The sequence below is a fragment of the Zygotorulaspora mrakii genome, chromosome 4, assembly GCF_013402915.1.
Source record: "Zygotorulaspora mrakii chromosome 4, complete sequence".
Taxonomy (NCBI): domain Eukaryota; kingdom Fungi; phylum Ascomycota; class Saccharomycetes; order Saccharomycetales; family Saccharomycetaceae; genus Zygotorulaspora; species Zygotorulaspora mrakii.
Genome location: NC_050722.1, coordinates 357,194 through 373,190, shown reverse-complemented (window position 1 = coordinate 373,190; position 15,997 = coordinate 357,194). Strand labels below are relative to the sequence as shown.

At 39.0% G+C, this 15,997-nt stretch overlaps 7 protein-coding genes and 1 non-coding gene across 8 annotated transcripts; 7 read left to right on the top strand and 1 right to left on the bottom strand.

Annotated features, from left to right (window-relative positions):
- Nucleotides 1-28: 28 nt before the first annotated feature.
- TRM12 (tRNA(Phe) (4-demethylwyosine(37)-C(7)) aminocarboxypropyltransferase) lies at nucleotides 29-1,315 on the top strand (the record flags this gene model as incomplete). The annotated part of the gene is made up of 1 exon (XM_037288313.1): nucleotides 29-1,315. One exon carries the CDS (start codon nucleotides 29-31, stop codon nucleotides 1,313-1,315), a length of 1,287 nt encoding a protein of 428 aa, XP_037144208.1.
- A 665-nt stretch (nucleotides 1,316-1,980) lies between these two features.
- CRZ1 (DNA-binding transcription factor CRZ1) lies at nucleotides 1,981-3,591 on the top strand (the record flags this gene model as incomplete). Its single annotated transcript, XM_037288312.1, has 1 exon — nucleotides 1,981-3,591. The coding sequence occupies one exon, from the start codon at nucleotides 1,981-1,983 to the stop codon at nucleotides 3,589-3,591; it is 1,611 nt and encodes a 536-aa protein (XP_037144207.1).
- A 258-nt stretch (nucleotides 3,592-3,849) lies between these two features.
- Nucleotides 3,850-5,310, top strand: SAM50 (SAM complex subunit SAM50; the record flags this gene model as incomplete). The annotated part of the gene is made up of 1 exon (XM_037288311.1): nucleotides 3,850-5,310. The coding sequence occupies one exon, from the start codon at nucleotides 3,850-3,852 to the stop codon at nucleotides 5,308-5,310; it is 1,461 nt and encodes a 486-aa protein (XP_037144206.1).
- A 74-nt stretch (nucleotides 5,311-5,384) lies between these two features.
- On the bottom strand, nucleotides 5,385-6,458 carry CAB2 (phosphopantothenate--cysteine ligase CAB2; the record flags this gene model as incomplete). Its single annotated transcript, XM_037288310.1, has 1 exon — nucleotides 5,385-6,458. One exon carries the CDS (start codon nucleotides 6,456-6,458, stop codon nucleotides 5,385-5,387), a length of 1,074 nt encoding a protein of 357 aa, XP_037144205.1.
- A 2,070-nt stretch (nucleotides 6,459-8,528) lies between these two features.
- Nucleotides 8,529-8,602, top strand: HG535_0Dtrna4I. The gene has a single exon. It is a non-coding gene; the product is annotated as a tRNA-Ile (tRNA).
- Nucleotides 8,603-9,276: 674 nt separating this feature from the next.
- On the top strand, nucleotides 9,277-10,626 carry PUB1 (Pub1p; the record flags this gene model as incomplete). Its single annotated transcript, XM_037288309.1, has 1 exon — nucleotides 9,277-10,626. One exon carries the CDS (start codon nucleotides 9,277-9,279, stop codon nucleotides 10,624-10,626), a length of 1,350 nt encoding a protein of 449 aa, XP_037144204.1.
- A 606-nt stretch (nucleotides 10,627-11,232) lies between these two features.
- UBP1 (ubiquitin-specific protease UBP1) lies at nucleotides 11,233-13,554 on the top strand (the record flags this gene model as incomplete). Its single annotated transcript, XM_037288308.1, has 1 exon — nucleotides 11,233-13,554. The coding sequence occupies one exon, from the start codon at nucleotides 11,233-11,235 to the stop codon at nucleotides 13,552-13,554; it is 2,322 nt and encodes a 773-aa protein (XP_037144203.1).
- Nucleotides 13,555-15,119: 1,565 nt separating this feature from the next.
- On the top strand, nucleotides 15,120-15,800 carry HG535_0D01820 (uncharacterized protein; the record flags this gene model as incomplete). Its single annotated transcript, XM_037288307.1, has 1 exon — nucleotides 15,120-15,800. The coding sequence occupies one exon, from the start codon at nucleotides 15,120-15,122 to the stop codon at nucleotides 15,798-15,800; it is 681 nt and encodes a 226-aa protein (XP_037144202.1).
- Nucleotides 15,801-15,997: the final 197 nt, after the last annotated feature.

Genomic DNA, 15,997 nt, shown 5'->3' with positions numbered 1-15,997 from the left:
CTTACATAAAATGCCTTGAACTTACCACATGCCGTACGAACTCTTATTGACTGATTCCACCCTGATAAAAGACATCAAGCTCGAATTGGAGAGCGAGAAGAAGTTTGTGAAGCCAATTTATCAAGATGGCCGTTATAAAGTTATCAGAACGACCATTACCGAAGACGATCATCCATTGTTAGCGAAACAAAAGTCGTACTTATTGAGAAAGTATACTGCAGGACGTTTATGTGACAAAAATGATGAAAACAACATTGTGGGCTTTACCAGATCATTTCTAAAAGCTCGCAATGTGGCAAACTTTGAAGAGCTCATCAGTCATTTGCCCATACGTTATACCGTTTATACTCCGCTGCTACTATTCAATAATTCCAAAGAGAAATCTTTCAACCATATAAAATGGAGGGAATTTTTTCAATTAGTAGGGCTTCCTGTTAAGGATGAGTACTGCAAGCAAATGCTGTCCAAAGTTTTCGTGAAGTTGAAACTAACACATGTAGCTATAAATATGCCCATTATAGAGGCCGATGTAATGAGACGACCTTTCAACATATATCCACTCTATGGGGAGTTGGTATCACCCGCTTTGGATGTAAGGGCAGAAGAATTGTGGGACAGCCCCACTGAAACTGATTTTCAAAGTACTCTTTGGTGCCATACAATACAGAATGGAATTCATCAATACTGGGCACCAATGTTCACAATGTTTAGCAGGGGTAATATTAAAGAGAAAAAAAGAATACTGGACAAATTTCAAGACATTGAAGGTAACGATGTCGTTGACATGTACGCTGGGATAGGGTATTTCACGTTGTGCTATCTAAAAAGGAATGCAAGAAAAGTCTATTGTTTTGAAATAAATCCTTGGAGTGTTGAAGCTCTAAGAAAGGGTTTAGATGCGAATGCAATAGACCCTCAAAGATGTAAAATATACAACGAGAGTAATGAGAATTGTACGGCAAGAATCAGGGAAGCAGTCACTAGAAAAATGCGCATACGACACATAAATTTAGGTCTACTACCAACAAGTAAGCCGAGCTGGCCGCTGGCTCTTGAAGTAATCAGATTACAGTATAGCACCAGTTCGATGAACATCGTGTCGTTGCATATACACGAAAATGTCCACATTATTCACCTGCAAGATGATTCCTTCATCACCAAGACCCTAAATGCATTGAAGGCTATTGACAAAGATATGTGTTACGAGGCCAAGCATCTGGAAAGGATTAAAACTTTTGCGCCCGACATTTGGCATATTTGTCTTGATGTAGATGTTAAATGTCTTGAGCTCTCCAGTCTTGTACCGCTTACTTAAGCATTGATTCATCATATTTCAGACACTGAATGTAATTTGCAATACATCAAATATTTGAAGGCCTCTGCGGATTTATCACAGTGAAAGAGGCCAAGACCTCTATCTATCGCGTTTTTTCGCTACGGATCTATTTAGTTACTTGCTGTGCTTCAAGGACAAGTTACAACTCAAAGTATATGATTGCACGAAGAAGTACAATCATGAAGCTCATTGTCAATCAAGCATGCCAACAGTTGATCTTATCGCGCGTGAATACTTTTTCACCAGATGTTGCCCCTAAAACGTTCTGCGCAGCTTACTTAATGCCAATTGCTCTGGTGATCAGTTTTTGAATTAAATATGTGCCACTTAATAAGCGGTAGTCTTGCTTAAATTGAAAAGAAAGTTAAGGACTTACATTAGCCTTTTTAAGCGGATGGTCTAAACATTTGTGCTATATTCTATTGATGTTGTTTCTGTTGTTTCTGTTGTATCTTGTAGGACGCAGTCGAATTTTTCTTCCCGATGAGGAGTGAAAACTGAAAGACGTTGAACCTGCAAGCCTCCGAAATAGCCGTAGGGATACAGTGCAAAAGGCTGACGCAAACCATTAGTTTATCAGGATCAATCAGTGCTGTAAATAGCGTGTTCTCAGGAAATTTTTACATCAGAGTGCAGGTGTGGCCATGTGTGACGCCCAGAGATATGGTGAGAAGCTCCCCGATAAACCCCAGCGTGCAGAAAATGAGAAAGGTTACAAGAAGGATGACCTCAGACTAAATATACCGAGCTTTGAGAAGCTAGAGAGGAATGCTGAGCATGTTAACTATGTAAGTCTATTGCAATCGGATGACGGCAGCCATAATCATGAAGGCTTTATCGGGTCCCTTTTACCAAACTCTAATTACACTCAAAGCGGGGCAGAGGAGCATGGCCCGCAACAAACAGTCAATCAATATTTAGGTTTAGATGCAGATCTGCTGTTCTCACCAAGCTCCTCTTCATCGCATAGGAATGTTGTAACACCTACACTCAAGATCGAATGCCACGAAGATGTTTGGCAAGATATGTTGCCCTCATCACACGCATATGCTCAGGACCTGAACGAAACCTCAACCCAGCAAGATATTCAATATTTGAATCCTTTTACGCCGAGTCGATATCACAATGATGTATATAAAAGCGATACAGAATCCAGTTATGCCTCATCAATGTACCAAACTCCTACAATCGCCCCAATGGACCCCGCTATATCTCCAGTAATGTCATATCTGACAACTGGTGATGATGAAATTGATGATATTTTAAGTATTAACTCTGAAGTGAGTGCAACATCCAACATCTCTTTACCGTTGAATTCCGGTGGTTACAAATATATCACAAATCTAAACGATTTAGACAATCTACTGACAGTTCCCGAGTCAGATTTTACAACGTTTTACGATTCTACGGAACCATCCTTACCATCAGATAATCCAGATCAACAACCTTTCGGATTTCCTCCTGTAATATCAATTCAAGAGTTCCAGGAAAATGAGCAAAAAGGAAGTCGGCCGCTGTATGAGAAAGAAGACATTTTCTCATCTTCGGTTGTACCCATAAAACTAGAAGAACAGGAAGACATACCAAAAAATGCATTGCTTTCTCCGGATAATGTGGGTGACATATCTCACGAAGAAAAGCGCCATGGCAGAATAGCGAAGAGAAGATCCTATTCATCAACAGGAGCTTCTTCGAGGTCGTCGCATAGGAGCTTTAGCCGAAGTGTCTCTCCGGATGAGAAAGCTCGCGCAATAAGTGGAGATAGCGAAAGGCTTCTTGAACTTGCAAATTTACATCCTGCAACACCACGGGAAGGCTCTGACAACAAGGCAAGTAATTCAAGTCCATTAGATGACACCGAAACTTCACAGAGCCTTTCCGGCGAGAATAAAAAAAAGCATGGGCAGAAGGTCACAGCTGCCTTCGCATGTGAGCTATGCGGTAAAAGGTTTACAAGACCTTATAATTTGAAATCTCATTTGCGAACTCACACCAATGAGAAACCTTTCATATGTAATATATGCGGCAAAGCTTTTGCGAGGCAACATGATAAGAAAAGACATGAAGATTTGCACACTGGTAAGAAAAGATATGTTTGTGGCGGTGTACTCAAGGATGGTACTCCGTGGGGATGCGGTAAAAAGTTTGCTAGAAGTGATGCCTTGGGAAGACACTTCAAGACTGAGAGCGGTAGAAAATGCATTGCACCTTTGTTTGCTGAAGCTGCTAGAGAAAAACAACTGCAAAACGATTAAGCAGAATAAGGGCAGATACGCCAGTAAGTGTTTCAGAAATCCTGAATTGTTATAATATCATAGGACTTACCTTAGTAAAGTGAATTCAAAGTTGTAATATAAATTTAATTCTCAAGCTTAATTAACTTTTTCTACATATTCTAATTAAATGCGAGTTAAGAAAAATAACAAATCTGCTTTGAAAAGTAAGTACAGATCAAACAGCAAATATAAAGCTGAATAGGCACAACCAGGTCTCTACAGCTTTGCTAGTTACACATGGAAAACTTTCATGAGTCCTTCATTGACGGAAGCCCGAAACCGACCTCTAATGAGACAATTGGTGTCGCAAAACCAAGTGAAACTTTGGCAAACGAACAACATAAGGCATTGACGGAGCTGTTTGCGAAAAATGCCAATTCACCAATATCAGTGGGTGCTGTTGTTGCTGAAAACTCACAGTCCATTCGAGCTGGTACTTTGCAGAAATATTTTGACGCTACCATCCTACAAGCCGTTAATTTCCATGAACTTTGCGAGCAGGCTGATATACTGAATCAAAAACTCATACAACATGGTTTGGTAGAACAAGTCTCACAATCGCTCGATAGCAGAGGAATATATTCATTACCTTTGGCAAATATGCAGTATCCCAGTATGATTTATTCCGGAGAAGCGATTCCGAAGGATATTCCAGTTATTGATATTGTTTCTCGCTTGCAGCTAGTACCGATTAAAAGATTCATTGCTAAAACCGGAACAAATATTGGTAACAATGAAGGTGATGGGTATCTGGAATTTCAACTTCGTAATATGTTCGGTGCCGGCGAAAGTTTGAAACTGGATTTTACAAAGGGCACAAAGACACATTCATCCTATGTGCTAAACTATAACCAGCCAGTGACAGCATGGTGGATTTGGGATTCTATGCTATTCAAGAATAATTTGACTGGCTTATTAATCAATGGATTCAGAACAAATCTCAGAAGTGGTTTCGTGGGCTCCTCAGCTTTTAACCACGAGCTATCTTACGCAACTGAATGGAGGAAATCTAAAGTCGCATCCTTAAATGCGTCTGATACATTGTTATTTCAGGCAGGTGATGATTTAAAATGTTCATTGGGTCACACTGTCGTTCTTGATAAAAGGGACAATCCAGTCTCTCCCTCAAAAGGAGGCTTCATGAAGCTATATAATGAGCTCGCACTGGGGAAATTTTGGAAATCTCAGATTGAATTATCACAAAACATAAGTTGGCTAAAAAATGACTTCATAACAGTATCTTGCACTACGAAAGCTGGCTACATTAAAAATTTGAAACCAGATACAAACTCACTAAAAACCTATGATAAATTTCAGAATGGTGGCGCCAATGATATCCGTAGTTTTACAGTGAAGGGACTGGGTCCGAAGGATCTTTTCGATTCAATTGGCGGTGACGCTTTTGTCGCTTATGGTGTTAGTTTATTCAGCCGGTTGCCAATCAAAAGGTGGGCGCACTCAAATTTTAGACTACATTGGTTTTTGAATGGCGGAAAATTAATAAATCATAATAACGCATCACTGTACACACTAATTAATGAACTTTCGTCGCAACATTCTCTTTCAACAGGTGTGGGCATTGTATTGAGACATCCCGTTGCGAGATTCGAGTTAAATTTCACACTTCCTTTAGCATGCCACACAGGAGATGCTGTAAGAAAAGGGTTTCAATATGGTATTGGAATCTCATTTTTGTAAATAAACACTTATAGAGCTCTAGTATTATGCAGAAGAAGAAAATAAAAGTTTTAGTAGTAATCGAGCTGCTCCCTTTAATCCTCTTGAAGTTTTATCCAGCGATCGTGGTGTTTTATTACTTCTGGGATAATGAGCGCCTCGATGACGTTCTCGCTATGGTCAAGCTTAATCCAATCACCTTTTCTGTTTTCTTGGTCAACGAATACGACCTCTTTATTCCTCGTTTGCAGCAGATTTCCGACCACCAATTGATGATTATATCTGTCCAATGCTTGGGTGGCCTTTTTAATTAGTACATTTATATCAGTTTCCAATTTGAAGGAAACAATCATTGCCTGTTTTGCCCACGATTCAACTAATCTTCGTAAGAACTTGGGAACGGGGTCTAGATTGACCACTAACTTCCCATCCGGTGTCGTGGTGGAATTGACATCATTATTTGCTTCGGTGGTATCGCCGTAGTCTCTTGATTGAATTTTATGCTCTGGTAATCTCGAATAGGGAACGAAAAAGTCACTGACTGCAGCCGCAAGATAAAACAAGCTTCCTTTGCTGTTTAATAACTTTGCAATACTTTTGAGGGACCAAAGATACTGATTAACTGTAGTAAATGGCAAAAGTATTAGGCGCTTCTCATCATTCGTATATTTCTCGTAAAGCTTTTTTTTCTCTAATATCTCTGCTCTGAAATCTTCCTTAACTGTACCGATCTCATTAAAATAGTCCAAAAAGCAACTGCCAACGTTGTGGGTGAAAAATCTATTATATGGTGTCAACGAAAATTCACGATGAAGAAATATTACTGAGTACCCGTTTTTCAGAAATTGCTCAGCACTTGAAGCACCTCTTGTCCCAGCAGAAAAGTTATCAATGAATCTCACGGTATTATTCTCTAAAGGTACTGTCGTACCACCCGATGTCACTAAAACGATTCTCTCACGATTCGAGGAGTGTTGCAATTCAATAAAGCTAGCAGCTTCTTTGACCAACTCTTCGAGATAAGGTGGTGATGGGTTGGTCAAGAAGTACTTATCCTCATCACTTGTTTTGGCAATAGGGAAAACATTCTCACTAATCGACCTATCGATTGCATGAGATATTTCTGTGATGGAAGAATGAATCTTCCGTTTCTGGGAATTAGAGGACATTGCTGAAATTATAGATTTTCGTAACGACTATATTTCTTACTCAAGATGCTGACCACACTTTTTCAAATGTCGCCGGAAGTCTCTTATAGAGGAAACGACAAACTTTGAAAAAAGGATACATTAATGAAGATTCTATTTTTTCGCTAGCCATTAATTAATCTATTGATCTGATAAAACGGTTCTCATACACTAATAAACCAACATTCAAGAGGTATTGACTATGTCAAGTGTAATCACACCTCGACAGATGAGAGGCTCAATTCACCCAGTGCCCCTAAAATAAAAAAGGAATAATAATGCTTCTAATAGCACCAAAGATGATACAAATATGGATCTATTGAGGAGCAATATATGGTGAAACTAGAGTTTAACATTATAGAGCCTTCATGCATCCTGTTGTGATGACAGAACTGAAAGGAATGCGATTTGTCATTCAATGTTCACAGCACTGGCTATACTTTTGCTGCTAGCATTTTTTACAGTCGAAAATTAAACAAAATATTAAATAATATTATTCCTCCCATAGATCTGAATATTTCTCAAGTAGTCTCAATGGAAACGGCTCATCAATGTTAAATTCCCTTTCCCACAACAGCTGCGAGAAATTTGCACCACCATCCATACATACCCGATATTCAATAGAACGGCATATGATGGTTAGGCTGCTGCTAGAAACTAATCTCCGACAGTTGCGGAATAAAAACCATTGTTAGCATAGCATCAGATGGAAGCTACTGGCACTTGTAACAACGAGCGAGAGTTGTCCCTCGGGATCTTACACATAGGAGGGACTTTGAAAAGAGCCATATTATTTAACAACAGCCCAAGAATCGCATTACGACTGCTTGCTTTGGTTGTGTCACCTTTGCGTGAAGGTTGAGTATAAGTTGCGTCAGCAGCCACTAGGGTAGAAAAATGCTTTTCTTGAAAGCAAAGGACTTACCTTTATTAATATTGCGGTACCTTTGAGCGATACTAAGGAAGAAATAGATGTTTCCGCAGAAAAAATGATGTTAAAATGAAATTTACTATTCAAATATAACTCCGAGGATAATCCGCTCTCTCAAGAACTGAAACTTTACGGCATTCTCGATACTCGATTAAGGGGCATTGGTGATAGGTAGTTGTTAAGTCACACAGATTTAGCAATTCAATATTCCAAGTGAAATTAAACAGCATATAATGAGAATGAAGTTCTAAAAGGGGCACCCATGAGTTATACCTATTATAAACGCGCTTGATACCCAGTTCAATAAACGCTAGGAGCTATCCCCCTCTCATTGGTGAGAGCTCACTTTCATTATCTGACCGATATATCATGATAGTTGATCTTTATCAAATGGATATCACCAAAGTGGTTAGACCGTTACGTGGCGGAAAACAAAAAATGAAATGATGAATATTGAGTCTCTGGAACAAGTGCTGTTATATAACTGACAAAAGACAATAATTGTGTTGAAATATAGATCGATATTGTAAGATATATTAAAGAGATGACTTATAAGAATCAGAAACAAGACAAATGGTCAGTAAAACAAAATAAACGAAGCCAGATGAAGCCCTAACAGAATGTCAATCGATACTGGAAAGATATCGGATGACAGTCTATCGCGAGACGTTTACAACTCAGGAGTCTGACTACGAAGGAGTGTATGGCATGGAACATGAAATAACAGTTGTACTGTGGATTCTATGGGACTAGAAATGGTGTGATGACGGTGAAAATTCTTCACTCGTCGTCCTCTCTTATGGTTCAATAGGTGCGAAATATTAGGTATAAATACTGACGTATTTTCCAGATATTAATCCAAGTTCAATTAGTTTTATCTCAATTCATGATATAGAAAACCAAGGAATTATATATCTCTATAATTGAATATCATAGTATCATCATCAATGTCAAACCAAGTTACTATCGACAACGCCGAAGAAAACATTCTTTCCAAATACGGCAATTCCACGTATTAATCAAGAGCAAGTGTGTAACAAATAGCCGCCGACAAAAAAATAAATGGTATTGTGTACTCGGTATGACCACATAAACACCTCGCATAAAACATACAATTGTATGGTCTCTTGGCCCAGTTGGTTAAGGCACCGTGCTAATAACGCGGGGATCAGCGGTTCGATCCCGCTAGAGACCACTCACTTTATTTTTTAAGGTTTTGCCTGCCAATTGTCCGAGATTATTGTTTGCTGTCCGGTTGTTAGGCCCCAATTCCTCATAATCTCCTCTTTAGATGCTAAGGTTTTGTCACTTTCTACGCTGGTGGCTGGACGTTAAGAATGTGCGCAGAGGAAAAAACTTCCGGGTTCGAAAACGAAGGCTACGAGCTACTGGGCCATGTGTTTGTCTGGTTGACGGACGACAGACAGTGGAAAGTAGGTCGAATAACGTTCGATCGCCGTCTATTATCAAGTTTCGAAGTTCCTTCGAAACAGAGTAGAACACTTGAGAATGAACTTACCATCTATATTTCTTTGCAGCGGTCCAACTTTTATTAGTGGGAGCACGGTGAGTATAGAAATCTTCTCGAGACATCTTTAAAGCGCGCATTTTCATTCAGTTTAGATCAATTGCATTCTGATTTTTTTCATCCTATCGTTATTGGACTGTTACTTCTATCAAGAACGTCGTTTAATTCTGTTTCTGCTACTTAAAGATTACGTGGGTGACCTGAAAATCCTGAAAAATTACTCTTTTTGTTTTTTATTGTTCTTTGCCATTCATTTTATTTAACACTTGAATTGCATTTTACACTTATCCGATAGACGTTATAGATATCGTGTTAACATATAGTGAGTATCGTAGCACATCATGTCTGAAGCACAACAGCAAGAAGAACCACAAGTGGTCGAGACGCCGCAATCTGAGGTAATCTCCCACCAAATGGAGAACGAGAACCAAAAGAGCCCTGAGACAGTTTCTCAGGGAGCAGAAGGTTCCGGATCTAGTGCTGAAAAGGACACAACGCCAGTAGTGCCTGCCAATGCTATAAAAGGAGGTAGAGAAACTTCCGACAGAGTTCTTTACGTGGGCAATTTGGACACCTCCATTACGGAAGAAATTCTAAAGCAGTATTTTCAAGTTGGGGGGCCAATTGCCAATGTGAAAATCATGGTTGACAAGAACAATAATAAGGCAAATTATGCGTTTGTTGAATATCACGAAGCTCATGACGCAAATATTGCTCTGCAAACTTTGAATGGAAAACAAGTTGAAAACAATGTTGTCAAGATCAACTGGGCTTTTCAATCTCAGCAAACCTCTCCTGATGTAGAAACGTTCAATTTATTTGTCGGTGACTTGAATGTTGATGTAGATGATGAAACTTTAAGAAATGCTTTCAAGGATTTCCCATCATATACAAAAGCGCATGTCATGTGGGATATGCAGACTGGCGGTTCAAGAGGTTATGGCTTTGTTTCATTTAGTAATCAAGAAGATGCTCAAAAGGCAATCGATGCCATGCAAGGTACTGAATTGAATGGTAGACAATTAAGGATTAACTGGGCTTCAAAACGTGAAAACAATAACAGCCATAATATGAGTAATAATCAACGTCGCCATAACAATGGTCCTCGTGCTCCAGGAGGGTTCCGTCCTTTCCATAACGGTAATAGAGGTATGTCAATGCCTTCTCCAGCTTCAATGGGCTTACCGCCACAGTTAGCTGGTGTTATACCTCCACAGGCAGTTGGCGCTCCGCCTTCTGGACCTACTGTTCCACCGCCAGTAAATCCGCAAGCTGTTGACGCTGTAATTAGAAGGGCTCCACCAAGAGTCACAACAGCTTACATTGGTAACATTCCTCATTTTGCTACAGAAGCTGATTTAATTCCATTGCTGCAAAATTTCGGCTTCATTTTGGATTTCAAACATTACCCAGAAAAGGGCTGTTGCTTTATCAAATATGACACTCATGAACAGGCAGCTGTCTGTATTGTCGCCTTATCCAGTTTTCCATTCCAGGGCAGAAATTTAAGAACTGGTTGGGGTAAAGAAAGAGCAGGTTTGGTTCCAATGATTACTCAACAGCAACAGCCTATGCACCATATAATGCATGATCAGCAACACATGCAAATGCAACAAGATGCAGTTCAAGAGCAACATCAACAGCAACAACAACAGCAGCAGCAGCAGCAGCAGCAGCCACAGCAAGAATAATAATAATAGAATTGACGATTGTACTACTATCAAAACATTATCTAATCTACTTTTTTCCACTTATTAATATTTTTTTGGTTCAATCTTTTATGTTCACAAACTGAAAAAATTTGTTAATTTTAGCTATTTACACTAAATAGCACTCTCTATTGATTGCTATCATAGGTACAAAGGAAAGTCGAGGTTTTGTTTATTCCTGCTCTTTCATTCCAGCATCATCCAAGATAAATAAATGCTTCCTTGATTTGCACTAACTAATTTTTTATATATGCCAACAGACCGCACAAGGCCTCTAAATATGTTTCTCTGATGTTGTTGTTTGGATCTATCCCCTCCATCTAAGATCAATAGCTGTAATGCCTTCTTCGTTGATTTAACCGTTTTCTATGATTGAAAAAATTTTGGTTTCCTAGCTGCGCATGCGATTTTAATACTCATCGAAAAGAAAGCGAATGCGCTAGGAAATAGAGTAGCAGTAAAACTTCCTCATTCAGATATTGAGGAATTTGCATTAGAAATTTGTGGGGGGTAGTTCTTTGTACTGTTTTTTTAGTTCTAACCATTGATTGCTCACCTTCATTATTGCGTCGCTTTTTTTGTTCTTGTATGAATTCATTACGAGAATCAATATCACGAACCATCAGCATTCATTTCATAGAGCCATACAACAGAATTTTTAGCGGTAAACAAAATCTGTCTTTTACTTTGGTTATAATCTTCGTTTCGACAGCATTCATTTTTGTCAGGAACAAGAAGAGTATTATGGAAAATATCAGAGGGGCCACAAGAAACTTCAATCAAAATGGAACGTTTCGTCGTTGGATGCCAAGAATTGGACAGATGGACCCTCGCGTGCTTGAAAAAGGTGGATATATTGCAGGCTTACTCAATGATGGTAATACGTGCTTCATGAACTCTGTTATTCAATCTCTTGCATCATCAACAGAGTTAATGTCGTTTCTAGATCAAGAAATCCAAACGAAGGAAAATATGCAATCCGAACTCACAGTTGAGTGTGAGACTACCGATGAATCGCTGGACACTACTAGTGATAATAGTAATTCGAATCAAAAAAAGTCAAAGAATAAAGTATATGGTAGAAGCAAACGAAGCACAAATAAACAATCTAAAGAATTGAGTGAAAAAGAAGAATCGGTTCCAGACTTGTCCTTTACTATAGCCCTTAAAGAAATGTTGGATAAGCTAAACACAAAATATTACAATGAAAAACCTTACTTCAAGACCAATAAGCTCTTGAAGACAATGACCAAGACACCGCATAAGAACATGTTACTGGGATACGACCAGGAAGATGCACAAGAGTTTTTTCAAAACATTTTGTCCGAACTGGAAAAAAATGTTAAATCACTGTATCAAGATGAACCAGATAAAAAGCCCATCCCAGAGAGTGAATTGCCTGATGACGCGTTGATTGGCCAAGCCCATTTGAACAAAGTTGGCACAGTTTACATACCAACCGAGCAAATCCAGCCTAACATAATTTTGGAGGACCATAAGGAACGCTATTATTCCCCTTTCAAACTCATTACCCCTTTAGATGGTATAACAGTCGAAAGGATCGGGTGTCTTCAATGTGGTGAAAATGGTGGTATAAGATACTCAGTGACTTCTGGTTTGAGCTTAAATTTACCTAATGATGATATGGGGTCCGCAATAAAGTTAACAGATCTTTTGAACGAATGGATCAAACCTGAAATAATTGATGGAGTTGAGTGTAATCGCTGTGCATTGCAAGCCGTTCATGAGCATTTACTAGAACAATTAAAGCAATATAAAAGCAAAAAGGAGAATACGATTCCAGAAAAGTTGATAAAGGCTTTTAAAACCAGAATAGAAGAGCTCGAGGAAATACTAGCTAAACCTGTTATTGATGATGAAGACTATAAAAAACTGCATACAGAAAATATGGTACGTAAATCTTCCAAGTCAAAACAAATCTTAATTTCTAGACCACCACCCTTATTAGCAATCCATATCAATAGATCCGTATTTGACCCTAGGACATACATGATCCGAAAGAATAATTCAAAAGTCATATTTAAACCAAGACTGAATTTATCCCCATGGTGTTGTGACATTGATGAGCTAAATTTAGATGCGCGATTGCCAATGTCTAAGAAGGAAGTAGTTGTTTCTGACTCTGGCGAAGATGAAAATTCCGGTGAGGAATACTATGCGAAGCTTCATCAAACCTACGAAAAAGAATTTGAGGACAGTGATGAAGATGAATATGACAATACCGCACAAAAAGGCACCGGATATACTAATAGAGACATTAGTAACTATGACCCATTAAATAGAGATGTGGAGAGCTCTTCGTCAATTTCAAACTACGAAGAAGACGCTGAAGATGAGGAGAGCGCTGAATATCTGGAAGAAACAGATGCCCTTGGCAATACAATTCAAAAAGTCATTCACAAATCAAATGAAATTTCTCATAGTGATGACGATGATAACTTAGTGAGTGTCGAAATTCGTGAGAATGGTGCTCATAGTCTATCTTCTGAGTCAGAAAGTGAAGACGTCGAAATTGAGACCGAAGTTGAACATCCGGTTCTCCCTCTTTCGAGTGCCTCGTCAGCTCCTTACAGTGTGCCAGCGGGCCCTTTAACGTACGTGCTGAGATCTGTTATTGTCCATTACGGTACACACAATTACGGCCATTACATCGCCTTCAGGAAGTACCGAGGCTGCTGGTGGAGAATTTCAGATGAGACAGTGTATGTCGTCGAAGAGGCTGAAGTGCTGTCAACACCTGGTGTCTTTATGCTATTTTATGAATATGATTACCATGCAGCTAGCGGTAGAATGTCAGAGGATATCGAAGCTGAGCAAAGTGCGTTTGATAAAATTGAAATATCAAATAAACGTCAGGCTGATGGTAGTGAAGGTCTTACTGAAGACTAGTTAATACAGAAATACTAGGCAGATTGCATAGTTAGTCAAAGAGGTCAAGGCTTCTCATTGCTTCACTTTCAACTTCCGCAATTTTGTATATGTGTGTTTCATCCTATCCTAGTTATCATCAAATACAAATTAAACATTTAGCATAGTATCCATAAAATTTCTAGTTGTGCGTTTTTGACTACGACATAGAATTTATTAAACAGTGTGGGCGCTTATACTTCGTGTTAGATGAACACGAGTCTTCAACAGCTAAAATGATTTGCTAGCCAATTAGTTTCTACATTCAGATTCCGAGAGCTATTGAAACCTGGCTCTTCCTTAAAAATACAAACTATAAAGTGAAAATGCATGCGCATACCAGCTTGGAACTACTGGCCTATCAAGACAAATATAAATTCAGGAGGGAGAGTACGGTAGGCGGACTAGAATATGAAAATGAGGGATCCTCAGTTTGCATAAGTATATTTTTTCTGCAGACTCTCTTACTTCATTTTCACCCACAGAGTTTTTCTCCTTGTTATCTTTGGTGAATTATTTGTTATGTTATTGCTCATATTCACCCATGCACATAAGGGAGTTGTGATATTTGCCACTTCATTACTTGAAAGTCTTATCGTACTCCTCTCAGTATATGTAGCTTTGTCTCTTGCAGTCTGCAGATTTGGATCTACTAGAGAAATGAATTGGTCCTCTTACGAGAGATGATCACAGTAAGACCATAATCTGCTAACAGAGAGTGCGATATCACTGCTATAAAACCGAACCTCATTTTTTTCGAAAATTCGACATCAGTCATCCCATATTTCTTTTATGATGGAGAATTGTGCCAATCATTTTTCAAACGAGAAGCCTTCAATTCATATCTGTAAAGAGATAATTAGACTAGAGGTGAAATAAGGAACCAATAAGCTGAGCCAGCTCGCAATTCTGTCCCTGAAGCTTTTAGTGAGCCACCAGCGTAGCATAGCCAAAGATTTGAGATAAAACCTTACATCAAAGAGGCTGTTAAAGCTTATCAAGGGAGTTTCAATGCCTGCTGGAAAAACATCTTGCGTAGAGAATCATTGATTGGAGATGAAGGTATATATTCTTGCCAAAATGCAGTTGACTCCTAGAATGAATGACGAGATTTAAATAGTTAATTATGTGCGTGCTGACCATCAATTTCCGCAACCCGTATATTCTTCGCTACTAACCATTAAATGATTGCTTCAGTGTTCCAGTACAACGAACATACCGATTTTTACTGCGAGCTTTCTGAATCGATAGTACACTCTTGAATATGCAAAATATGTTCTTTAAGGCAGCTATCTTTGAAAGGTCACTTTCCTGCAAGTCAGGTAAAATATAAGCAATTTCTATAGTGGGCAGACTGCCGCCAGTTTTCAATGACTTGATACAGGTCTCTTTCTACAGTCCCAAATATTACATTAAAACTCTTATAAACGCGGACTTGATTTTTGGATTGACGTCTACATTCGGCCAAATAAGGCGCTTGGCAAAAAAGCATACTTCGATACTAAGGGGATCACTGCAACTTGGGCTCGCTGAATTCAAGGTTGAAGATGATTTCTCAAAAGGATGGCAGGGAGAACGGACTTGAATATGAAGAGGAAACTCCTCAGTTGCCGCGGGATGTTTTTTTCTGTCGATTCTCTCACTTCTTTTTCACTAACAAGCGTTTTTCGCTTGTTTTCTTTGGTGTATTAATCATTATGCTGTTGCTCATATGGTTTCAGAGACATGATGAAGTTGCGATATTTTTCCTGATGTTTTTTGGATCTCTCACTATGATTTTGTTAGGGTGTTTTGCTCTTTTAATAGCCTACAAAATAGAATTTACTAAAGAGAATGAATTGTTATTCCTGAAGCAAGTGGTCATAATAAGACCGGGTCTTGATAGCAGAAAGTGGGATACCATTGCTGGTAATCTGAACCGGGTATTCTACCAAAATTCTAGGGAAGCCACCCCATATTTCTTTTATGATGGAGAGTCGTGCCAATCATGTTTCAGATCGAAATTTCTTAACCCTTATTTAAAAATCGAAAATCAAGGTGAACGTGGAAGCAGTAACGAACAACACCAGTCAAGTGGCAATGGTGCCGCTCACGATTTAAATGAACCACCTGTGCAGCGAAGCCAAAAACTTGAGCTTGAGCCATACATTAAAGAAGCTGTCAAAGCTTATCAAGAGAGTGTGGATGACTTCTGGAATAGTCTCATGCGTGATGAATCAATAGTTTAAGATAAGAAGTATAGGGTTCTCAAAATAGAGTGAAGCGACTCATGGTAATCCCATTAAGAGCGTTCACTTCTTTCACAACTTCCCTACTGCGAGAGGTTGAATCCGCTTGGCACCGCTGAAGACCATATCCAATTGAAAAAGTTACAAGAATCCTATTGCAAGATACAACTAATGATACTCTATCATGTGCGCAAATC